We start from the raw sequence: 25,867 nt of genomic DNA on the forward strand, positions 1-25,867 counted from the left end.
GCACCCTATGATTAGACCATACCCTGGTCTGCCCAAAAAAGGTTTCAGAATATATATACAGAAGCCAGAAGTTGTCTTACTTTGGGTTTGAGATATCCTCCTTCTCTATTAATAAGAGACAAGCAGAAAGTTGAAATATTAGAAGCAATGGAGTGTAGAATTTTTGTAAAGGGTCCCTATAGGAATACCGTTCTCCCATCTGTTATAGTACCGGAGCACGAGGAAGCACAGTGAGTCAGCTCCGGAGTCCTGTTTCTGAATCCAACCAAGAACAACATCTGCATGAATTCCTCTGGGATTTCTTCACACGGACTTGAAATATACTGCAAAATATGGGTTGGATTCGCAACAGATATTCTACAGCGATTCCGACCATGAAAGAAATTAGCCAAATTCCCATGCAAGGGTTGTATTCCCAACCCTCAATTTGTAGCAATCCTTAACAGACTCAAGACCAGCAGAAGAACTTAGTTGGCCACCCCTTGTATCCATGTCCTGATAGGGTTAGATTGTGAGCCTCCCGGACCAGTTCTACAAAAACTGCTTGGTGAAAGAAAAGGGGAAAATTTGGATACTGCCCCACACCCCCCTTCAGGTTGTAAACAGTTTGGAGATATGGCAGAGCAGGAAGTAGTCAGCTCCCTGATTTTCCATTTGGAGCAGAGCCTTCTATCAAGGGTTCTCCAGACAAAACTTTAGCTTGGGGAGGCAGAAATTTTAAAAAAATGCCCCTTCTTATGGGGCACTGAAGGCTCTTGGGCCAGGGTGAAACCACACCCTTCCCCGAAAATAAGCTTAAGGCTATATTCACACAAACTTATGGGGGGCGTATATACGGTGTATATACGTCCCCCATACATCGCAATGTCCTCACGGTGCCGTACGGGAGCGGTACGGTGCAGCACACATGCGGCACCGTACCATTCCATAGCCCGTAGAAAGACAGGACATTGCTATCTTTCTCCGGAATACGGCGCCATGCACCATATATTCCTATGGAGAGGGGTGGGGGTGAGCGGCGCTCACCCCCTCCTCCTCTCCCCAGCGCCACCGCGTGGCAGTAGCAGTGTGAATATAGCCTAAGACAGTTTACTGCAGAATCCTTTAGTGAAACATCGGCATCCCAAGTTTCAGGCATTGAAATGTTTTGTTCAGAGGAGCTAAGCCAACCTTATCCATGCTCAAGAACACATCAATTCTTAGCCACAGAGGTGCATCTTAAAGGAAATCTACCACCAGGATGATGGATTGTAAACCAAGTGTGCTTGGTTTACAATCCTTCATCCTGGTGGTAGATGACTTTTAAGATGTTGTGCTCCAATACTAAATATTTATATATATTTTTAAACTGCTTTGTTGACCTCTTAAAGTGGTTGGCCACTTTTTAATAAATTTATTCCATTAGATCCTGAATCTGCTGATTTACTTGATGATCCGTGTGGATGTGTATGGGGATTCAGGACTTTTTGAACACTTCAAAGAGAAAACACACATAAAAACATCATTTTTGAAAATATTAAATCATAGACAGACGCAAGGTCGAGGATTCTCCACAGATTTTGACCGCTACTACCGATGGGATTATTTTATAAATCTTTATTTTATAAAATGTACATCACATTTGTGTTATCCACTTAAATTTTTTTTTTTTTTTTACAAGACCAAAAACTTTGACTTTCCCCATGTCCAACATTGGGAGACCCACCCTCAACCTAGAATACATTACAGGAAAAAAAATATATCCGTAAAACAAAAAAATTTACAGAGATCAGATGAAGGTACCGATACAAAATACAGCACAAAATTCACTAAGATGTCGAGTAGCTCTGTCCTCCCCTCACCCTAAAAACTGGGTGGGAGAAGATCTCAATGTAAGGAATAGCCGGAGAAGCAGTACATGTGTACACTTATACAGGTATGTAGATGTTACATGTAAGACTTGCTCAATACAGTGCTGTGTAACCATTAGTATATACAAACAGGGCTGGATCGGAATGAGTAGACTAAGATCGGTCAATCGTGACCATTTCCCTTGACGTTGCCACTATGTATTCAGATATAGCAGAGCTGAGTTTGTTCCTGATCACATGTGATATCTATATGGTTTTGCTTGGGGTTGCAGACAAATTAGCAAGTTGTCACAGTGTATATAAGAATACGACCCCACAAATCCAACTCTGCTACATCCGTATCTGCAAAACCATGACCCCAATTACCAAAAACAGGGCAACCATTATATAAACCTGTATATTTACATGACAAAGGTGAGCACACAACCACAGAACACAAAGCCTGGATCCGCTTGATGGATCATCTTTTTACATTGATGCTGACAACTATAATACAGAGAGACAGGTGTAATGATGTAGAGGGAAGGCTGTGAAATAATCACACAGGGAGCTGCAAAAATAGAACTATTACATATTGAGAAAATAGGAGAATATAGATTTATCCACCGTTCTACAAATAGACATTTGTTATATTATTGGACAGGATGTCATTCACACCCCAACCACTGGGTGGCTACATAGAGACAGATATGACGTAAACAACTATCGCTCAATCGGGGGTTTTATCAAAGTCGGTCGTCTCATGATATGTTGAGTCTAGAGGAAAGGTCTGTTTGTGGGGGGATCCAATTGTCAGAATAATGGGAAATAATTTGTATGAAATAAGCCTTGGCTGATGGTGAAACAATGATGAATTGGAAGGAGATATAAAGATATATTATCACAGGCAGGCACAACAAGACTGAACCCAATGAGGTTCTAGGAATTCTGGGAAAAACAGATCATGGTGACAAAAAAGTGTACTGGCCTTGTTCCACCCACACGTTACTGGATGTCTCTGGTGTTCATCCAGGGACCTGCCTGGAATTTCTGGACCCTCTTTGGCCAATGATTAGCCTTTAAAAGTTCTCCGTGAGGAGGTCCCATATTGGCCAAAACAGGTCTTCTCAACCTGTCCTCCAACCACCAGCCCCATGCAGGGGAGAAACACTTAAAGGTGGTTTTCAACCAACCAACCAATCAAGTTAGGCCCTCTCATAAGTGGGGATCTCAGTGAGCTTCAAAGAGATGAATGGAGCAGAACGGACATCTGCGGCCGTCTGCTCCATTCATCTCCGGGTCTGCTACCAGGGACCCTCTGTTCTTGTGGTCTAAAAACCCCCACCGATCAGCAAGTAACTCGATTGGTGGGAGAACCCCTTTAAGTTGGAGAAAGGTAAGTACAATTTTTGTTTATCACCTCAGTCATCGCCCCAAGGGGGATTTTTAGAATTTCTTTAGATATATATTAAATAAGTTAAAAGATAAAGCAGCACACTCATCACCAATCCCGCCCTGCTCTCATTCCAACACTTAGTGGGTCTAAACTGGTCTCTATTTCCAGGTCACACTAACACACAGGAAATACTTACTGAGCCAATCACTGTCTGTGATGGGCTACCGCTGTCAGTGATTGGCTGAGGAGGCATTTCCTGTGTGTTAAGCTGGACACACCTCACTCAGCGATTGAACTCAACGAAGGATGTTTCCTGCACATCATCGAGGAGCAGAGGGCACCGGCAGTGTGGAAAGAGAAGCCGTGGAGAACCGGGACATAAAGATTCGTTTTCTGATTATACCGAAATTCTAAATGTGAAGATGAAAATCTCTAAACTTTGCTAATATTAACTTCGACAGAACCTTTGAATAAAAATAATCCTCCAATATAGAAAGTTGAGATGTTTTTAAAACTCTGTAATATCTGGAAACTGGCATAAAATGCAAATCGGTTCAATATCTCAAAGCACTTGATTTATTTCCTAATAAAAGCTCTAGCAGCAGGCAGTAAACAGACTACATATCAACAACTCTGAGGCTTACATCACTCAGTAGTTTGCACTTCCTCTGGATTCATTTACATAGATTAAAATGTTGATGCAAAGCTCCAAATCTCCTGGAAGAGTTATGAGAAAAAAAAAATACTATGATCGACAACCACCACTAGAGGGAGATATAAAGCTTAGTGCATTAACATAGAGTTAAATTAATCATACAGCGTGAGCTCCCTCTAGTGGTGCCAAAAAACAGGCAAAATTTAGTACTAAACTACGGTATTTAGACTATGGAGCCGGAGCTTGTAAAACTAAAATACACTTCCATGCAAAAATAAATATTCACCTTATAGTAGACCCCAGTCTGTTGAAATATAAATCTGGTAAAATAATTTTATTTCTAGCAATCATTCTGGAGTATGGTTTCTTAGAAAAAAAGGATTGTACCGATCCTCTGTTATTCCTATTTTTTTTCAAAATAAATAGACAACTGGGTGTTGCCATTTAGGGAATGGAGCCACCCAGTTGTCAATTATTTCCAGGATAAAAAAAACAGCAGGATAGTATAGTACAAATACTCCAAATTTGTCGTTTCATGATGATATCTAATGATATGAAGGTATAAAATAAGTCACATAATCGCATAAAAGTAATTTTCAGGAAGTGGAACTCATTATATGTAAAGCAAAGGCAAAAATAACATAAAAAGATCGGATTTATCTGCATTTACAGGTTCACCAGAAACACCCCCGTCTTCGGTATGCAATCCCACAGCCTGACAACCCTATAATGACAGGTCTCATTTAAAGGCACCAGGCGTAGGCTGCAGTTAACCTCATAGGCCCAGGAGATCTGGCCTTAATGAGTCTTATCACCTCATGATGAGGGAACATGGAAAAATCAATATGTAACTTCCAAAGCTAAACCTGACAATCCGTCCACAAGAATCACACATCCTCATGTACAGTCCAGTGTGTGCCTAAGGGCTTGTATCCTTATAGTATTGTGGAAAAACAATTAAAGTAACAGTTGGGAAGAAACGCCTCCGGATGGCGAGGTACCTCCAGCCTCTGTGCAGGCCATATCGTCAGGAGGTTAGACTATGAAGCCTATGATGATTGATCTTGTGCTTTAAATAAGACTTTCAGATTGTATTTACCTATATAATAGTTTATGGATTTTCACCGGTAGCATTAGGGGGATCATACATCAGGGCTGTGGAATCGGAGACATTGTTAGTTTTGGGTTTTGACAGAATTTAAGTCAGTAGAAATTTATTGATTCTAGGCTGGCTACAGAGTAGACTTATTAAAGGTGTTTTTCATCATGCATCTTTGTTTCATTTGGTGACATAGTGGGAGTCATCTAATCAAAGGGGGTCCAAAGTATTCAATCCTCCTAAATTATCTTATATTGATGTCCTGAGCATTGGTCAACAAAATATATTATAGGAAACCCTTTATAAAATCTTTAGACCACATATCTTCTGACCATGGGACGTCTCTTATGCTCATCAGGGGAGGTCACTTCCTCTGACTAGGGAAGGTCACTTCCTCTGACTAGGGAAGGTCACTTCCTCCGACCAGGGCAGGACACTTCCTCCGACCAGGGCAGGACACTTTCTCCGACCAGGGCAGGACACTTCCTCTGAACAGAGGACATCATTAGCTCTGAACACAGGAGGTCACTTCCTCTGACCAAGGGAGGTCACTTCCTCTGACCAAGGGAGGTCACTTCCTCTGACCAGGGGAGGGCACTTCCTCTGACCAGGGGAGGGCACTTCCTCTGACCAGGGGAGGGCACTTCCTCTGACCAGGGGAGGGCACTTCCTCTGACCAGGGGAGGGCACTTCCTCTGACCAGGGGAGGGCACTTCCTCTGACCAGGGGAGGGCACTTCCTCTGACCAGGGGAGGGCACTTCCTCTAACCAGGGGAGGGCGCCTCCTCTGACCAGGGGAGGGCGCCTCCCAGGGGCGGACTGGCCATTGAACCCACCGGGAATTTTCCCGGTGGGCCGGTCGGTCCTGGGCCGGTGTGGGGCCGGTCCGGAGCTGGTGCGGGGCCGGTCCGCACTCCCTCCCTACAACTTTTCATCTAATCTACAGTATCTGCATCGTTCGATGCAGGTACTATTGATTAGTACACAGACGCAGCGCAGCACCGCTGCTTCTGCGTCTGTGTATAACGGGCAGCTACACAGGTCGCGCAATTGACGTAATTGCGCGACCTGTGTAGCGTGGAGGAGGCTGGCACTTACCATGTCAGCTGTCCGGCCCTCCCTGCAGCTCCGCGGCTTGGTGTGGAGGCGCGGAGCAGTGACGTCACTATCCCGCGCCTCTACACCAAGCCACAGAAGACCGAGGGAAGAAACCTGTGCTTAAAAGGGTGAGTATGATGTTTTGTTTTGTTTTTAATGATAGAATGGGGACAATAATTATTTCTGGGGCGGGAGGGGGGTGCATTAAGGCTGGCAGGGGGCATAAATTATAGGTCTGGGGCAGGGGGGGGGGGCGCCTGAGGGCTGGCAGGGTTCATAAATTATATGTCTGGGGCGGGGGGGAGGGCATTATTCTATATCTGGGGCTGGTAGGGGGCATAAATTATATGTCTGGGGCGGGGGGGGGGCATTAATTAAATGTCTGGGGCAGGGGGCATTATTGTATATCTAGGGCTGGCAGGGGGCAGACATATGTCTGGGGCGGGGGGAGGGCATTATTCTATATCTGGGGCTGGTAGGGGGCATAAATTATATGTCTGGGGCGGGGGGGGGGGCATTAATTATATGTCTGGGGCAGGGGGCATTATTGTATATCTAGGGCTGGCAGGGGGCATACATTATATGTCTGGGGCGGGGGGGGGGCATTATTCTATATCTGGGGCTGTTAGGGGGCATAAATTATATGTCTGGGGCGGGGGGCATTATTGTATATCTAGGGCTGGCAAGGGGCATAAATTATATGTCTGGGGCAGGGGCATAAATGATATGTCTGGGGCGGGGGGGGGGCATTATTGTATATCTAGGACTAGCAGGGGGCATTAATTCTACATCTGGGGCTGGCAAGGGGCATCAATTATATGGTGGGGGCATTATTGTATATCTTGGGCTGGCGGGGGCATTAATTATATGTCTGGGGTGGGGGGGGGGCATTATTCTATGTCTGGGGCAGGTTGGGGCCATTAGTTCTATGTCTGGGATAGGCTGGGGCCATTAATTCTATGTCTGGGGTAGGCTGGGGCCATTAATTCTATGTCTGGGGTAGGCTGGGGCCATTAATTCTATGTCTGGGGCAGGCTGGGGCCATTAATTCTATGTCTGGGGCAGGCTGGGGCCATTAGTTCTATTTCTGGGGCAGGCTGGGGCCATTAATTCTATGTCTGGGGCAGGCTGGGGCCATTAATTCTATGTCTGGGGTAGGTTGGGGGCATATATTCTATGTCTGGGGTAGGTTGGGGGCATATATTCTATGTCTGGGGTAGGCTGGGGCCATTAATTCTATGTCTGGGGTAGGCTGGGGCCATTAATTATATGTCTGGGGCGGGCTGGGGGCATAAATTCTGTGTCTGGGGTAGGCTGGGGGCATTAATTTTATGACTGGGGAAGGCTGGGGCCATTCAATTTATGTCTGGGGCAGTCTGTGGCATTGATTCTGTGTCTGGGGCAGGCTGGGGGCATTAATTTTATGACTGGGGTAGGCCGGGGCCATTATTATTACACCTGGGTCATAGTCGGAGCTCTATCAATAGTGGGGTGGAAGTGGGGGGTTAAGGAGGTTAAAGGTGAGAAAGAAGAAATACATTATCCTTACATTATGGGGCACTATTTGTGTGGTACTAATATTGTAGGGGGCTCTATTACAGTATTGGTGGTAGCAGAAGAAGGGACAATGGGAAAGTGCAGAACATAAGACATCTGTGTGGTAAACTCTGCAGGAAAGCTGTGTACCTGGAGGAAGAGACAAGGTGATGGTGGAACTAATGGAAAAGATGAGGAACGAGTACAATCCGAGGAGACGTCACCTGATGTCACTGGATGCAATAGGTGAGGATCTCATGTGTTTTCTGTAGCTGTATATGATAAATACTGATTTTTTGCATGTTCGCTTCTGTGTATATATGTAGTATTATAGTAGTTATATTCCTGTACATAGGGGGTAGTATTATAGTAGTTATATTCTTGTACATAGGGGGCAGTATTATAGTAGTTATATTCTTGTACACAGGGGGCAGTATTATAGTAGTTATATTCTTGTACACAGGGGGCAGTATTATAGTAGTTCTATTCTTGTACATAGGGGGCAGTATTATAGTAGTTATATTCTTGTACATAGGGGGCAGTATTATAGTAGTTATATTCTTGTACATAGGGGGCAGTATTATAGTAGTTATATTCTTGTACATAGGGGCAGTATTATAGTAGTTATTATATTCTTGTACATAGGGGGCAGTATTATAGTAGTTATATACTTGTACATAGGGGGCAGTATTATAGTAGTTATATTCCTGTACATAGGGGGGGCAGTATTATAGTAGTTATATTCTTGTACATAGGGGACAGTATTATAGTAGTTATATTCTTGTACATAGGGGGCAGTATTATAGTAGTTATATTCTTGTACATAGGGGCAGTATTATAGTAGTTATTATATTCTTGTACATAGGGGGCAGTATTATAGTAGTTATATACTTGTACATAGGGGGCAGTATTATAGTAGTTATATTCCTGTACATAGGGGGGGCAGTATTATAGTAGTTATATTCTTGTACATAGGGGGCAGTATTATAGTAGTTATATTCTTGTACATAGGGGGCAGTATTATAGTAGTTATATTCTTGTACATAGGGGGCAGTATTATAGTAGTTATATTCCTGTACATAGGGGAAAGGTATATAAGGCTTACCGGGTCGTGTGTTTGCATCATTTACTGATCGACAGGTCACATTCTTTGCACATCAGATTCACTTACTAGTAAAAGATGTTCTTGTTTTGCGTTAAGGCCATCTACCAACAATTTGTCTGTTATAACCCCACCCACATTATCTGACCACACCCACTTGTTTTGACTCCGCCCATAAAATGGGGCCACTTTTACAGTTTTTTCCAGGGCCATTTTAAATTCCCAGTCCGCCCCTGGCGCCTCCTCTGACCAGGGGAGGGCACTTCCTCTGACCAGGGGAGGGCACTTCCTCTGACCAGGGGAGGGCACTTCCTCTAACCAGGGGAAGGATGGGAAAAAAATAGTTGTAGTCGAAATGTTGTCTTACCAACTCCACAGCCCTGTTGTTTACAATGGATTCAGCCCTAAAACGTTGCTTCTACAGGTCTTATTATAACATATAATTTAGCAAAAAATACATTTTAGTAAACTCTCATATATTCTGGTTTCATATGATTATTATTACTTTATAATATTTCATAGGAGGCGAGCAGCAATTATTCGAAACTGAACAATGATTCACAATAAGTGGCCAGTGTCACGGGTGCCGGCGGATATTTCGAGACTTATAGATTTCTGCCAGAACTTGACACAAATTTACTTGCAAATAATATTCTCAACCCAAATTATGCTTCTCGGGAGCTTACAACTACATTGTCACTTTTTTAAAAACGCTTCACAAAATTTTGGCTTATTTTCTAAATGTCAATTCAAAAAGGAAATGCTTTTATACATTTGTGTGAATCTAAATATAATTATATGTTGTATGGTGGATGTACTAAAAGCGGCCCCAAAAAAAATCATGAAACGCGGTAAGGTTACGGTTTAATTTCTCTAAAAAATACTTTGATTATTTTGAAATGTACGTCAAGGAATGCAAATTGTTCTTAGTAGATGTCTACCTCATTAGAGACTTGGCCCTTCCGCATAGACTGATGGTCTTCTCCGTAGACCACCACATTATGTAAAAGGTCTATCATGCCTTCATTAGAACATCAGAGACTCCTCGTCCCTCTTTCTCATGAAATCGACTATCGGGAAACAGTTGACAGGCCTCATAATATAATAGGTTGTTTCTGGACTAAGAACTGTAGTATTTCAGGGCAGGGACTTCCAGAATGTAATTTTTTTATCATCTCCAGCATCTTGGACACCTCACCACCTTCAGTTTACCTACAGTAAATAGATTAGGACTATGGGAAATATAGAAAGGGTTGGTTCCCAAGAAATAGGTTTTTACAACCATAAGCTTCGGCCTAGAAGCTTTAAAAAAAAAGCTCGTGTTTATGATTCTACCCGAGATAAGATCGGAACAGTAGAGAAGGTGACAATGTGTTGCCCTAGGATATTATAAATGGACTGGTGACTGTTTATCTAGAAATGTATCCCAAGTGTTAAAGCCAGCCATAAATTTCATACCACTGAATGTTATCTTTCTTGACACCTTGATATACATGTATACTCAGCTTGGCCAGATGCTTATCTCCCATAGCATCTGCCTTGAAGACAGCCAAGAGGTCAACCAATCCTGGTGGTGGATTTAGTGGACAGTCATGTTATGTGAATCGCCAGTTGTATTGTCCAGGATATATATTATTTAGATCTGCCAAAAACCACTGATATCAGCAAGAAAGCAGCCACCAGATGTGTCTCGATTCGCCCAACATCTACAAACATCTTCGAGATTAGATGTTTGTAGAAAGAAGCATCAGATATGTAGGTTGGAGTTCAACATTTGAAATAATTTGTATTTAGTGCAGATCAAACGCTACATCTGATTTCTGGAAGAGGTTTAGGGCTACCCACTGAAAACACATGTATGTTTGATGAAGTCTGAAGGAATCGGGTTCAGCCAAATGAAGGTCAAAGCATGGGAGGGACAATGGTGGACCTGTGTAACATTAATATAATTAATAGGGAATGATCTAATGGTTATGGGGGAGGGGGTGTAACTTAAGTGGGTGCAGGCTTAGGGCCGTAGGAGGCCCTTAAGGTGCATGTAGTACTACAACGGGGGAGGGAAAAGCAGCAGCCTGAGCCAATGATGAAACAGGGGGAGTGTCTTAGCTTTTCTCAGACTTCCTGTAGGCACTGTAGCTACAATGTAGTCACAGCTCTGCCCTAATATCAAGGTTTGAGGATAGAAAATCTGATAGTTTTCCCCTTGTAGATAATTTTGAGCATCTGAGTGAAGTGTTGCTTTAAGTAGAGTTCAAGTAATTGTATGACATTAAGACTTCAGAAAAAAAAAAAATCACTTTCTCTTCTTGGTTCCTGTCCCAGTAATATTACGGTCTAATCCCGGAGGCTACACCCCGGCCTTCCTGAACCCTCTCTGTAGATATCCATCCAAACTGAAATTACCTAAATCCCATTAAATGTATTTAATAAAATGCATAAACGAATGTCATATGAGGATTAGTGTAGCGGGACGAGGAGACTTTTCTTCTTAATTAACAGTTGTTCTAAATGTCATAACAGATGAGGATGTTGTGAGGTTCTTTATGCCTGCAGATGCTCGGTGGCTTCACACCAAATATATAAAATGTCTTGGAAATGTCTACACAACTGAACATCAAGAGGTGTCATGGGGACGGGCTGCACTGCATCAAGTCTCACCAAGCTGCTAGTATCCCTAGTACATATCGGCACATCCTAAAATTTTGGAATTTTATACCGTTAGACCTTTCAAAAATTTCAAAAAATATTAATTTTTTTTTCTTATTTTGTCATCTGATCAGAAGGGTCTGGTCCATAGGACTTTATGAGCCCATGTTCCTGTGCATCAAAGACCCATGGAATGGGGGGGGGGGGGCTTAGGATTCTATTCATAGCAGTTGTCAGTGTCCCAAGAATCCCCATCCCAATCATCTGTAGAAAAATAGGACCCACACAATCACTAGAATTGGGGGACAACTTCATGACAAGGAATGCAGTTTTTTTTTGTCTTTTTTTTTTTTTTTTAGATTCATCAGAAATTCAAGTCACTCAAAGTCATTAGAAGTTATTTAGGATTTCTATGATAGACTGGATATGTATGTGGTGCTCAGGTTCTGGTAAAAATGTCAGCAGCCTGGTGTCGTCACTAGAAGATCAAATTGTTTATAGTTTTGCCCCAAGGAACCTTAAAGTAGAGCGATAACATTGATATGGCACATAACAGGACTTCTAGAGAGGTAGAATGTTATAGAGCAGGAAGAGCTGAGTAGTTTGGTACTTTATCGTTTCATAGAATACTTGTGTTTTATTCATTTACATGCTCAACAGTCCAGCTACTGAACACCTTCCTTCTACATGCAAAAAATATCTGTCGATCATTATGTAGGAACCCCCAAAGGACTTTTTAGCCAAAGCTTGTCCAAAAAGACCACATTTCAGCCTGTTCAGTTCCTGTTGTTTTATGATACACAGATAGGACACTGTGTTTAATCTGCTCAGCTCCTCCTGCTCTATAACAAACTTCCTACAAAAAGAACACCGTGTACATTCTACTAAAGTTGCTTTACCACATAGTAGGGACACTGATCAGTGGTAGTCTGACTACTGAGACCCCATTTTCCGAAGAGCTGGTGGTCCTGTTCTCGCTAATGAGTGGATTGGGAGGTCCTTCAATGGTGTGAGAATGCTACAAAACAACACTCACAGTGAATCGGAGTTCTGTACTTGGCAATAGCCAATGGGGAGGGGCAGGACACATGCACCTCTTGCTGCTTCACCCATTTGTGAGAACGAGTCCCTTATTCTCCGGGTTGCTAAGAGTCCTGTGCTTGTGATCGGTCCCTACAGTCAAACTCTCACCGATAAGAAAGTTAACCCATATCTTGTAGATGGGAGACTAATTGCTCACTTGTTACAACCCCTTTAATGTTCCTTTCCAGTATATTTTTCAAACATGTAATTCGTGCACCAAGGCTCGTTTCTGGGTTGAACATTGGTTTACAGGTTATCTACCCAGATAAACAACTTTCTCCTTAATTTGCATACTTTTTCCCACAATGCATTGCCTGTAAAACTTCATACCTTAGCTGGGATCTCCTTAATAAGAACTAGTGCCCTCTAAGAAGTGATTTCAAGTTTGTGCCGATTATTAGGCTGTTCCATGTAACCCCATATAATCTCCATCTCAAATAATCTATAATCAAAGAACATAAAGACACCAGAAAAGTAGCATAATGTCCCTTCTAGACTAGTCTAGGGGCATGAACACACATATAGTGGGCAAGAATTTACATTAACTATTATAGAGCATGTACGTAGTTATATGACTAGTGTGAGGCACACACGTCCAAATCAGATAACAAAATGGAAATTGGTCCAATGGTCTATACTAAGCACCTCTAAAAGGTGGCCATACTCATTCAACAGATGTCAGCTAAATTCTCTTCTGGCCAACCGTTATTACACATAAGCATGTGGAATTGGGAATGCTGAAATTTTCCTGACCAATGAACGTTGGTCAAACATCAAATACCCATTAGATGATAAACGACTCCAACACTTTGAGCCCAACTTTGTCTAATGTCTATGGTCCCCTTTATGGCTGGTGCAGAGCAAAAGGTCATACAAAAAGTCTTTACAGAGTCTTCCAGGTGTGATACGTAAGGAAATATTCTCCTCGATAAATAAGATTTATGGAAGAGAATACCTCCGTCATCCAACACAACGCAAGTAGAGGTCTAGTACAGGCCCATATACTTGTATAGGGGCCATAATACAGCTCCATACAACTCAAACATTGCTCCAAGCCATAATATTGGTAAAAAAAACTTACAAAAAACCCTCTTTTTAAAGTGCTAAAGGCCCTTCAGTCAAGCTGCCATATCCCCTGATGCTAAAACAATACAACACAGACCGTTACAATGCTTTTATGAATTATTGGCATCCACAATGTGATGATGAACAATACCAAAACGTTGCATTTCTGTTTTATCCATAAAAAAATCAAAAAAATCAAAAAACAAAAAGAGCTCGGAGCCGTACTCACATGACATCATTATTGTTACCGCTCTTAAAGTACCGCCATAACATGTAAACTAACATTGCATTACATTACACAATTGCAATACTTGTCTGGAATACAAAAAGAAAAATGTCACCTCTTTTCAATATCCAGTCATTCTTTAGTTACCACAGAGCAGCAGTTTACAATTGCTTTGACCACTTTGGCAGTTTTATATGTGGGTGGCAGCTAGGAGGACGGGTGCAATAACATGTAATCGATATCGATATGTCAGTACGTGACTTTTTGTCGGAAATGTCCACTGTGATCTGTCCAGACAGAAATGAAAAACACACAAAATTCTCACAGAACTCCGAGGCCACCCCTTCTTCTTACATACAATCCCCTTGCAAAAGAGGACCAGATCGGTGGCGGCGTAGCAGCCTGTACCTAGAAAAAAATAAAATAAAAACCTCCCGACAGTAGACAAAGAAATAACCAAATCAGATAAAACAAATTCCAAAAATTCTACAAAGAACCCAGCAGTAGATTCCAGTGTTTACAGCGAGGGATGGAAGGATGCAATGAACTCCATATGGTGGCAATGTGTCAATCTCCAGGCAGGACTGGAAGGTTGCATATTTGATATATACATATAAAAGTTTTTTTGTAAGGGATAAGTTTTTGTATTACCGAACCTATGAATGTGCTCAGTGCCTTTTCAGTAGTATGCTCTGCTCATCGGCATCAGTGACGGGATCAGGTCATGGTTCCTCAAAAACCATACTGATGGCAACATCAAGTAAATGTGCGTTTCGCACAACATCTACGGTGTACAAAAAAAAAACAAAAAACAGCATGCCAAGATGGTGCGTCACCTTGTGGATATGAACGTAAACACGATGGGACACCGACCCTGTTTGTAAGGTTTTACGTCATCTTATGACAGCGTTACATGAGGCTGAATGTATAACGGTTAGGTATGGGGGTTCTTTTTTTTTTTTCAGGTCGCAAAGACCCTGCAGTTGTGAGGCATAAAAAAAACTTTATAGTTATATATCAAGAAACAAGACAATGCTCTGATCACGTAATCATTGCGCCTGACAGCCTTAGACATTTCCCCATCACAAGGGCCAGGGCGTGCGCATGTGTCCAGCCACAAAGGTCAGTTTAGTCTGTACATCACTCTCACACGTACCACTCCTTCTTTGAGATGAAGGAACCATCATTCTGGGGCACAAGACTATCGGGGAGATCTTCTGGCTCATATTGGAACCCTAGAGTTCTGTCCTCACCATAACCACAACGATCCCCCTCTTCCACTGTGAAATACGGACGCTTGGATTCATCGTCGTACTTTGTGCTCAATTTGCGCCCGTCGATACCTTCGTCGTCTTCTTCCTCTTCGTAGCTGATGCTTCCCACAGGACCTGGTTTCTTTTCGTCATCAGAATCCTCAGGGTATTGCAAACTTTGTGCCATTGGTGGGTGTTGCGCTACGCCAGCTTTGCTGTAGCCATTTCCATAGACGTGCTTCTTCGTGTTGTAGTCTCCCTTGAAGGTGTGATGTCTTTTTCGAAGCAGTACAAACAAGATTACCGAAACAGCTATTACTAGAACTGCTCCGCCTACTGCCCCTCCAATGATCGTCGCTGAGAACATGGAGGAGTCGCTCCCGTACGTCTGTCCTGTAGGAGTCGGGGTGAAAGGGAATTCTGGGTAGGAAAGACAAGGAAAGGGACAAAATCAGGCTTTGGATTCATGCTAAAACCCATAGGCAGAGACGCAAATTGTGAGTAATAGTATCTGCTATTTCCACCTATTTATTGATATCAATTGGACCACATATACCAGCACACTAAACATTAACCTTTTTTCTGCCTACAAGTTTTGAAGGTCCAATATGCTATAAAAAAATATAAAAAAAATCTATAAAACATGGACTCGTGTAGGTTAAACACATTTCTATAATACCGTTCTGTAAAGCGGATTTGTCACATTGAAAAGGCTGTCCAATCTGAAGGCGGCATGTTATAGAGCAGAAGTAGATGAGCCGATTGATAGATTTATGGGACAATGTTGCATATTACTTGATCCAGGGGGCAGTCTTACACATAGACAGCCTTCCCTTCAGTAGAACCGCCCATTGGACACCTTGGCCAAGATTTTACAGGGATTTAGACTTGTAAATGATACGTTATACTGAATCTTTACCCACAAAACTATCAATGATATCGTCCACTCCTGCTTTAAAACAAGTTGCCTTCAGATTTAAATGTGTTTTCGATGTGATAGGTCCGTTTAAATCATAAAAACATAAAAATAAAAATAAAAAAAAAGTCATGAATTTTCAAGGACAATTCAATAGAAATCAATTTGTAAAAATAAAGAACATAAAATATCATCTTCATTGTTAATAACTGTCTAAAACTAGTTCCTTCCAATATGTAACATCCCATCACCATCTTTCAGTTATCCGTTATTGCGTCCCTGCTAGGGTGGAGGAAGTAGGGAAAGGAAAAATCGGGAAAATTCAGGTTTTAAGGAAAGGATGGGAGGGGAAAGGTGTATGGGGTCTTATATGAACTCTGCAAATCAGTGAATAATGAGAAGAAAGATACATAGACTCTGCTGCCAATTAAGGAGAATAACAAGCAAAATGTGTCTCTTGTGATCAACAAACCAAAATAATTAGACCCAATCAACAGAACCGCTCCGTATGACAAACATCGCACACTCATAAATACAAGCTATTAAAGGTGTAAGTTGAAGTCACACAATGAAATAACAATGAGGCCCTGAAATGTTTAGAGAGAGCAGTAGGTTATACCGAGAAAGAAATAAAGACGAGTAGAAGCCAAAGATAGAGTATAGCAAGACAACTACTGCATCCACCCTACCCGATTATAAGCTATTCCATTATAGTTGGTATGTGGTTTGTAAAATTGTGACATGTCCAGTATTAGGGTATTCACCCAAGCTTGGACTTGCCCACCAGGGTACCAGAAAAATCTCTAGCAGGCCCAAGTTGTAACACTTTATAATGGGGCCAAAGATCCAACAGATGACAAACCTTTTCGGAAGGAAATGGGGCAATCACTTGACACTTCGGTCTATTTCTTTATAGGATATTTCAAACATTCTAAAAATTCTTAAATTAAATTAACGGTACATCCAACATAGGGATTTTATGGATGGTCAAGATCCATCCATCATAGCCTAGTCCGACATACTAAAGGAAGACCAAAACTGGCTATTGGATGTATTTTTGGTGAACCTTCAGATTTGGGTCTGACCAACCATCTAATGTATAAGTGGTCTCCTGATTGTCCTGTGATGGAAAAAGATTGGACAGTGGGATTTCAACTTTAGTTCTTGGTTAGATAAGGATGATGCCACACATGGCGTTTTTGGTACGTTTTTAAGCATGCATTTTCAGTCCGTTTAAAAACACATCAGTTTTTGGCCGTTTACCATGCGTTTGGCTGCTTACAACCTGTTTATCTATTAAGATAATTAGGAAATGTACCAAAAAACGGTCAAAAACGTTTTAAAAAAGCAAGAGTTTTTAAATGGACTGTAAACGCATGCTTAAAAACGGACTAAAAACGCCATGTGTGACATCACCCCAAGTCATAGCTTTCTACCCGATTGTGGTTCGGAACATTGGCAACAAGATGTCTACAAAGGTGGATAAAGACTGTTGGTCCTGGGAAGTGTGAATGTTTTACCCTTTACAAGTCTGGAAATCACTTTCTAAGTATGGTAATGAAGGATGCGTCCCTTCTGCCTGCTTTCTATCTGTGTTTTCAGGACCTTTGAAACCTGCAAAGGTCATGAAATGGCTCTTGTGTACATGTATATGGAAAGCAGGAACAGATGTACAAAGATTTTGTGGGTGAAGGTTCTTCTCAGTATAAGATTTGGTGAGTGGTTTGGGTGGCCATGGACTTCCACCCAAACCGCCTATATTGTAATCCACTATTGCTTGTCTATAGAGTATTCAGGTGATTGGTTGAATGAGCATGAAAGGTTGTCGGATGTTGGGTCAGTTTTGCAATGAATAATACCACTCCTCATCACTGCTACGGGTATCCCTGCTCCTGATGGTTTATCTAATCTCGTATTGGACCCAGATTATAATTATCAAAAGTTGATACATTGTGCAATATGCAAGAATCGACTCAAAACTAAAGCTATACTCAATATCCAGCACCAATAGAAGAAAGATCTAAGAAGCCTAGCTCTGTCTGTTCATCAGCGGGGGCCTTGACTTGATGCTCACTTCTATGAGGGTGACGGTCAGCAGGAGAGGATTTTTAGGTTCTCTCCTTTCTTCTGCCGACGCTCAGCGTGTTGCCCATTAATAATCCAATAACTGAAGATGTGATCAGAACCCAAACACATTTCTGATAGTTTGGCTGTGATATTCAAGGGTTTACAGAAATTTTTAGATAGATTCAGTATAAAAATTATGAATTTTCTTTTATTACCTCTAAAAAGTAGCAACCTGGCTTGTCATGTTGTAAGGCTTGGATGGTGTTTTACAGGGTAGCTAAATGTTCCAGAAAGTTAAAGCACCAAACTTTTCTCTTTTTAGGAATTTTCTTATTGCAGTGATCTATTATCGGTTGTAGCTATTTCCAATAGGTGGCACTAACGAGGCAGTTCTAAAGGAGAGCCAATTTACATACTTGTATTCCCATGGTACATTGCGGTTCAGTCTCCTTAATCAGTTTGATTAAACCTATTATTTTAGGATTTTATTTTACTTAGTTTAACTCGATTCTACATTTGTAATTATGGAATTGTTACATTTATTTTACAGTTGAACAATTATTTTACCAGATTTCATAATCGTTAGTTTTGATGCCCTCAGGGAATAGAGTTTCACAAATTTGGGAGCAATTGTGTTTTTCCAGTCGGTTTAATTTTTTGTTTTTTTAATTAACTGCAGCATTGTGATATTTTTATAATCAGTGGTAATAGAAGAATGTGTACAGGGATGGGTGTTGAAAGAAGAGAGGAAATGCTGAAGTTGTCCCTACAAGGTGTTGGTTCAGCCATTGGCAGCACGATTCTCCCTGTAATTCCTATGTGTGAGATCTTTGTTGGGAGACATGTGTGGGCCTGCAGACACTTCCTGAGCTATTTGCTGTACCTGGAATTCTCTCTATACTCTGGGATAGATTTCTGTTCCCGCCCTAAGAGAATACAGTAAGCCCTTTCTATTGTTTGATCTGGCATCCTTGTAGGTGTGAGAGGTTGTGGCATGTAGGCAGCACATAAGTTGCTAAAATGCAGACAGGAAGAAAGTTCTACAATTCTGCTGCTGTACTTTTCTCTTTGGATATGCAAAAATTAAAAGCTTTATACGTGCATATTTCTGTACGATAACTGGCTTCAGTAGGAGCTTCCCCCCTCTTTACCGATTGTGGAAGGCACCTCCCCTTTCCTCTCCGGTTGCAGCAGGAGCCTCCCCTCCTCACTGGCTGCAGCAAATGTGTCCACAAATCCACAAGATAGAGGATAAGTGTATGCTCAATATGGGTCTCACCAATTTGGAAAATGAGGCACCGAGAGCCCATCCAAGTTTTTCCTGTGACAGAAGCACCAATGCCCATGGGGGACCCCTGCTTGAAGGGGGCTGGCAGGATGGTGCTTTCATGCAATCCTATAGCAGTGAATAGAGCAGTAGGGATTTCCAGAAATAGGCTGGGGGTAAATGATGCTGCCACCAACACTCACCAGATCTATCTGCGGCTTTGGCCTCCAAATAAATCACAGAGGCCAGCAGGTCTGACTTGTTGTAGAATTGCACCATAGCCTGCTACGCTATAGCCAGTGCACAGGCATGGAGCAGCATTGTCCCCCTCCACCCCACTGCATGGCTGGGGACCTCCCCTCTAAAGGGGGTGAGAGGTCACAATTCTCGGTTTCTGCGCCAGGAATTGCGACTATACCAAGACTTGTAACCTGTTATCAGGTGTACAAGCTATGATAAATGGAGCCCTTAGGGTCTCATTGGTTGAGTCTCAAGCGATCTAACACATCTCCTATATTTAGGATAAGAGATAAGTCGCCCAGTAACTATTCTCAGCATGGAAAATGGAGCAGATCGGTAAGGCTTTAATTTCAGAAGGATTTCTACAAGACTGCTTTGAGATCATATAGAAATTGCTGCAGACCGACAAACACTGAAGCCAACTAGATGTCTTATTTTTTTTCCCTCGTTCATCTCGAGCTGCAGTTCTCCTTTTTCGTCTGTGCCGACAACAATGTTTAGAAACCTCATTTGCATAAAAGAACAATTCCAAGACTGTACATCCATTTAGCCCTCCCGCAGATACCGCAGCTATAATAAGTCGCTTTCCCTGGATTCCTGACACCATGAGCAGAAAAAGAATTCTCTGCTAACATGTTTATGAATAAACACTATCATTAGGGCTTCTTTAGCACTTTTTTTTTTAGATTTGCTAAAATGTTGTCTTTCTATCTAAGTTGTGAGCGTGATATCATCTTAGTCAACTACCCAGGGACTTGGGAAACATTGGCTTTTCCTGGCCCGGGAAAGGGGCAGAGTTTGGCTCAAAGTAAGAAACCGGTCTAGTTTGGGACACCCAAGAACCAAGAACCATCCACGGGGTGGGGCTTAAATATTTATATCTTAGCAAAGTAGGTTTTTTCCAAAGCAATATTTGTCAGGTCTTAACCAGTGATTGTTTCAGATTAGTAAGTGGACAGTGCAGTAGATACCATCCAAGAACTTTGGTGCCAATTACAGAGATGGATCAGTCTCACCACACAAAAACATTTACATGCAGAATGTAAGTCTCCATCTATAACCCTATTCATTTACCTGTAATATTGACCTCCACTTGACCGGTTTGGCTTCCAATGGCGTTTGTAGCCTCACAGATATAGGTTCCCGAGATACTGTAAGTTACCGGTCCCCGGAAAAACAGTGTGTTATTTTTTACTTCCGCGCTGTCTGGGAGAGTCCCATTAGCCCTGTGTAAAGAAAATTTTCAAATTTTAAGGAAAATTGGTGATATTGTTTGCAAAGGAAAAAAGTATTTTTCAACATAATTCTGAGAAATCTGGTTTAGTTAATGTCATACAGACTCTTTCTTGCAATTCTGTGCATTACGGACATGTCCTCCTATACCTTTCTTCTTGGTTTGACATATTTCTAGATCATGCATGAGAAGAAAAAAATACTAGTAATACCAGCACAAGGTCAAGTGTTTTTGGAAATGTTTTTCAAAATCCTGAACAATCCCTTTAGGGGTGAACATGTACGTTTAAAGGAAACCAATCACTGAAAAGACTAGCGACGGACAACGTCGGGATAGAGATGGAGAAGAGCGGAGGTGAGTATTTAAAGGTTTTTTACTTAGGCTATATTCACACTGACGTTGCCCGCCCGTACCGTAGCGGGCAACGGCAGTGTACGGGGAGAGGAGGTGAGCGCACACTGTACCGTTCCGTACCCGGGAAAAAGATAGGACCTGTCCTATCTTTTCCCGTAATTGTTGTCCCTAAGAATTTACTAATAAATTAACGACCGGGCATTACCATCCCCTTGTCAAATGGGTGTATCCCAAAAATGCACGTGTGCGGCACCGTACCGCTCCCATAGGGTGCCTTGCGCCCATTGCTGCCTATGGGGGACATATATCGGCCGTATATACGTCGGCCGTATATACGTCCCCCATACGTTAGTGTGAATGTAGCCTTAATGTTTTTACATGTGGTTGATTTCCTATAAGGATATACACAACATAGAAGCAGGCAGGTTAGAAGTTGTCCACTGGTATCCTGTTTTCCTATGGATTGGGTGGTTACCTGTATCAGGCTAAATAAATTGGTATGGCGGCACAGGGTTCTTGGTCTGGAATCCATAAAATCCAGTACAGTATTTATCAAATATATTTTAAAAAATGGACATAGGTGACAGAACCGGTTGTCAGAAGTTCCTTCCTTACTACTTTATTCATTTAGCTTACAGATTTTATGCACCGCTACAATGAGTTTTTGCCAAATCACTCCCTGTCCCCATGGGGCTCACAATCTAATCAGCCTACCAGTATGTTTTTTTGGAGTGTGGTTGGAAACCGGAGGACCCAGTAGAAAACATATTATAAATATAGTGTAAAAATTCTATTATAAAATGTGAATTTTGTAGGTTATAGGCAAATTTAGGACCTGTCACCTTTCTGATGTGTACATTACGTAAATACTTTCCCATTAACAAAAAAATCTGGAGCCTTGTTTCTCATTACTCCACATTTTGTTGTCCCTAAGAATTTACTAATAAATTAACGACCGGGCATTACCATCCCCTTGTCAAATGGGTGTATCCCAAAAATACACAACGCTGATTGGAACATACCCGACTGGTAACACCCAGTTGTCTATTTTGTTTCATAGAATTCTAGGAGGGATAAGATAGGAACATTGCAATGAAAAGTTAAGAATTCAGAAGTGTTGACAGGTCCCCTTTAAGGTGAATATCTGGTGATGAGTTGGCTTGTTTTAACAATTCCCTAATATGATGATTGGATTTACTTCTGGTAGAATTGGGAGTGATGCTAGAAGTAAACATGGCAGGAGGAGGGGAGATCGGCTTCTCCCGATGGAGTAGAGGAGCATCTAATTACCTTCTGACACGTCATTGCGGAATGATTTTTATTGCTGTTAATTACTGCAGATGTTCCGTCATTATAGTGATCCAAGGACGATCTCGAAAAAAAAGTTCAAGCTCAATATTTTAGACACCGAAAGCTGAACCCAAGAGTCTCTCGAAAAGCAGTGTAACAAAGCGAGTTACAGCACATGTCATGAATGCGGGAACTGGGCACTGACATTTGTTAAAATTGATGTTGGTGCTTTAAGATCATTTGTCACAGTCACTTATTGATCTGCCGAGTTGATAATTGATAAAGCTGGTTGAACCTTCTTGTCAACGGAATGTAGTGTAATGTAAAGCCGGCAGATGGGGGCTGCGGCAATGTGTGCAAAAATTTCCAGCTCAAATTAATCACTTCTGCTCCTTTCTACTAACTAGACTCACAGATGTGTGCTGGTAATTGCCATAGCCATTAGACATAGCACTAACAATAGGAGGCCAGAGCTACGGGGTAAGCTTACTGTATATGGGCAGGAAGGAACGTAACTTCTGGGAGAGCAGAAGAAGTAATTGCACCAAAAGCCTTAGAGGTCCTTGCAGAAGCCTGTGTCTCAGTCTTTTCCTCCACACTCATCCACACTGTCCTGTGCATTGAGCAGGCAGGGAGAGAGGAACTGGAATGGTGTGGAGTTAGCAAAGAGGAGACAGAGACACAGGCTGCTGCAGCTGACCCCCACGCCCAACCACAGGACCCACCACACTCTGCTGGCAGGGAGTCAGTAGTGTGAAATAAAGTTTTATAAAGTACTGAAATGATTTAGAATGCTAACAAAGGCATTTTTAAAATTTAGCATAGCATAGACTATTGGAACCTGTCACCAGCAAAAAATTACATTCCTGGTGACAGGTTCAATTTTAAGGGTCTTCTAATTTTAGGCCATACGGAGAGACCAGTACAACACATAATGCATTAAAGAAGTAGTTCTCGGGCCCGTGACCTATTGATTTGCCACTAGTGTCTGTAATGTGGTCTCTAGCGATGATGTGGTGTGTTGTCAGAGACTGGTCTAAAAGCACAGAAGTGTCAGCATTGAGGTCAAGGAATAGGAACTCATCATAGATTTCTATCATTTTATCATAGTAATAACACTGCATCTGTAACAGAGAGTCCCAAAACCCCCAAGAGCTATTTATAGCCAGAAATACCGTAGATGTTGGCCAAATACTGGTTTTAGGAGTTTTTCCGCCTTCCCCAACATCAAATCACCAGGATTGTTCATTAGAGATAAACGAATCATCAATAATTTGATAAGTAGAAGCTTTTTCTAATTTTTCCAATGATTTGGGGTTTCCAATGGATGTGAGTGTATTTGGTTTGGACCAATGTCTCTCAAATTGTCCAGGAATTGAGTATATAACCTCCTCTAGACCTCTCCCGTTTTTATTTTTTCATTCTCCCTCGCCCATCCCCCCATTCCTAAGTTCTGGAATGAATGATAGCAGTGGCTAGCTTTTAACTTAAAAATTTCGCCCAAAACTAATGAGAAAAGTTTCCGAATCACTGCTGGATCTACGACTCTATGCACCGAATCGACCAATGAAATCTCTAATGTTCGGGGAAAGGAATTACTTGCCAAGCACATCTTCTGGAAAATGATCCGCCATAAGAACAGAAGGATTGGGCACATCTGAAGAAGATGTTTTGATCCTTCTTCTCCCAACACTTGCTGTTGTAAAAAATCCTTATGGTCACATTATAGTCCCGAAGACTAGGCCAGAAGACCATCCAAAACAACCCAAAACAGGCCTAGTCCAAAACAACCCAAAATGTGAACGTCCTGACTTTTCCCTGATGGCTGATCAGGTTGCTGGATATTAACATGGCCAATCTTTTTCGGTGGACCGAGGTGGCCCTTCCTGGTACCAGAGCCAAGATGTATCTATACTGTCTGTAGCTTCCCTAAGATATGCATTTCCATAAATGTTTTGTAAAATTTGATTAATTAGGGCCTAATTAGAAAACATTAGGCAGCACAACCCAAACGCTAAATGAAAAATACTGCAGATTGTTTTTTTTTTCTTTCGCTCTTCAAAAGTAAAACTGATCAAAACCCCTGTTTGCTTGGATATTTCTTATCTGCAGACGTCTTTGTTCTGCCTTTCTCTGGAAAGCTCGGCTGCGAGACATAATTGGCTGTAGCGGCCGCCTCCTTAGACTCACATATAAGCAGACATTTTAATAACAGTCAAATTATTTACAATCACGCTGCTATTGTACTTTGGCAAAGACTGAAGGCGATAATGCTCCGCGCGGAAGTCTGCGGAGATAAGAAGCGGTGACAATGGATTGCAACAAATAAGACAGGCCAATCTTTTAAGGCAGTCTCATTTTTATTAAGTTGTTAATTATCTGAAACGCGGAAGCCAAAAATCAGATAATATCTAAAGATTACTCTAAAATGTAATATTTCGGAAACGTGTAAGACATAGTGTTATCGCATCGGTGTCATTATGGAACCATCATCTATGTCCTAGGCCAAAATTAGGATGTCCAATTTGAACAATATCCAGAATCATAAAATTAAGGGTAATCTATCATCAAAATCCAGAATGATAATCAAAGGACCCCAACTCAGATCCGTGACTGTGGTTATCATTCTTTTATTTTATCCATGGCCTCCTTCTTTAAAAAGCGACTTTTAAAATTATGCTAATAAACCAGAAGGGCTCTAGAGATGTTACCAGTGCCCCTCCATGCTCTCCTTGGCACTTACCCCTTCCCCCTGCCTGAAGTAATCTCACAACGTAGGGGGGGGGGCATGCTTTTGCCCAGTGTAACAGCCTGTGAAGCTCCAGCACGGTGGGGCTCAAGTAAAGTCCCAGAGAGTCCTACTGGATCATTAGCATAAAGTTGATTTTAGGAGGAATGAAGACATGGATAACTAATACAAGAAGATTACCACAGTCACGGTGCCTGGATCTATGAGTAAGTGCCCCTAGTTTATCCTGATGGATTTTGATGGTATATTTCCATTTAGCATAAACACAGGAATCGGAGTAATACTTACGTTCGCCATGTATATGAGTGGGCTGGTGGGTTGGCATCTGCTCTGCATATTAGTTGGACCTCAAGACGTTTCACATACCAGTTACCGTCAAAACCTTCGATTGAGACTTGGGGTTCATCTGGAAGAAAAATAGAAGAATCAGAGTCAAAATGCAAGAAAAGTAAAACAATAAAATGATTTGTTGAACATTTTATGGTCATTTCCTTATTGTCCACAACAGAATACTCGTTTGGTGCTGTTCAAACTCCAGCTGGGGAGTTGACCACATATATAAGGTCTATATTGAAGTCACCAGCTGACATCTATCAGCCATAGCACCATAACAATGAAACCATCTGCGTAATTCTCTGTAGGTTTCCTTTTTGTTGCCCACAATATTTTTGTCCTGATGGGCATGAAGTTTACAAGACCTCTGACCTCAAGACCTCTGAAGTCCTGTGAAGTGGGGTCAATTCCAATATAAACTTTAGCCAT

At 41.8% G+C, this 25,867-nt stretch overlaps 1 protein-coding gene across 4 annotated transcripts in view; it reads right to left on the reverse strand.

Moving 5' to 3' along the window:
• The window catches only part of NECTIN1 (nectin cell adhesion molecule 1), a 146,600-nt gene that overhangs the window by 58,114 nt on the left and 62,619 nt on the right, over window positions 1–25,867 (reverse strand). For 3 of the 4 annotated variants that reach the window (XM_072155615.1, XM_072155617.1, XM_072155618.1), the window contains exons 4-5: window positions 25,394–25,511; window positions 20,553–20,704 (exon numbers count right to left, since the gene is read on the reverse strand). In XM_072155615.1, coding sequence (XP_072011716.1) covers window positions 20,553–20,704; window positions 25,394–25,511 — 270 coding nt within the window. Of the gene's footprint in view, window positions 1–1,581; window positions 15,409–20,552; window positions 20,705–25,393; window positions 25,512–25,867 lie in introns of those variants that run through there. The other variant, XM_072155616.1, reaches the window with a different exon arrangement.

This window comes from Engystomops pustulosus, chromosome 6 (assembly GCF_040894005.1).
Source record: "Engystomops pustulosus chromosome 6, aEngPut4.maternal, whole genome shotgun sequence".
NCBI classification, from domain to species: domain Eukaryota; kingdom Metazoa; phylum Chordata; class Amphibia; order Anura; family Leptodactylidae; genus Engystomops; species Engystomops pustulosus.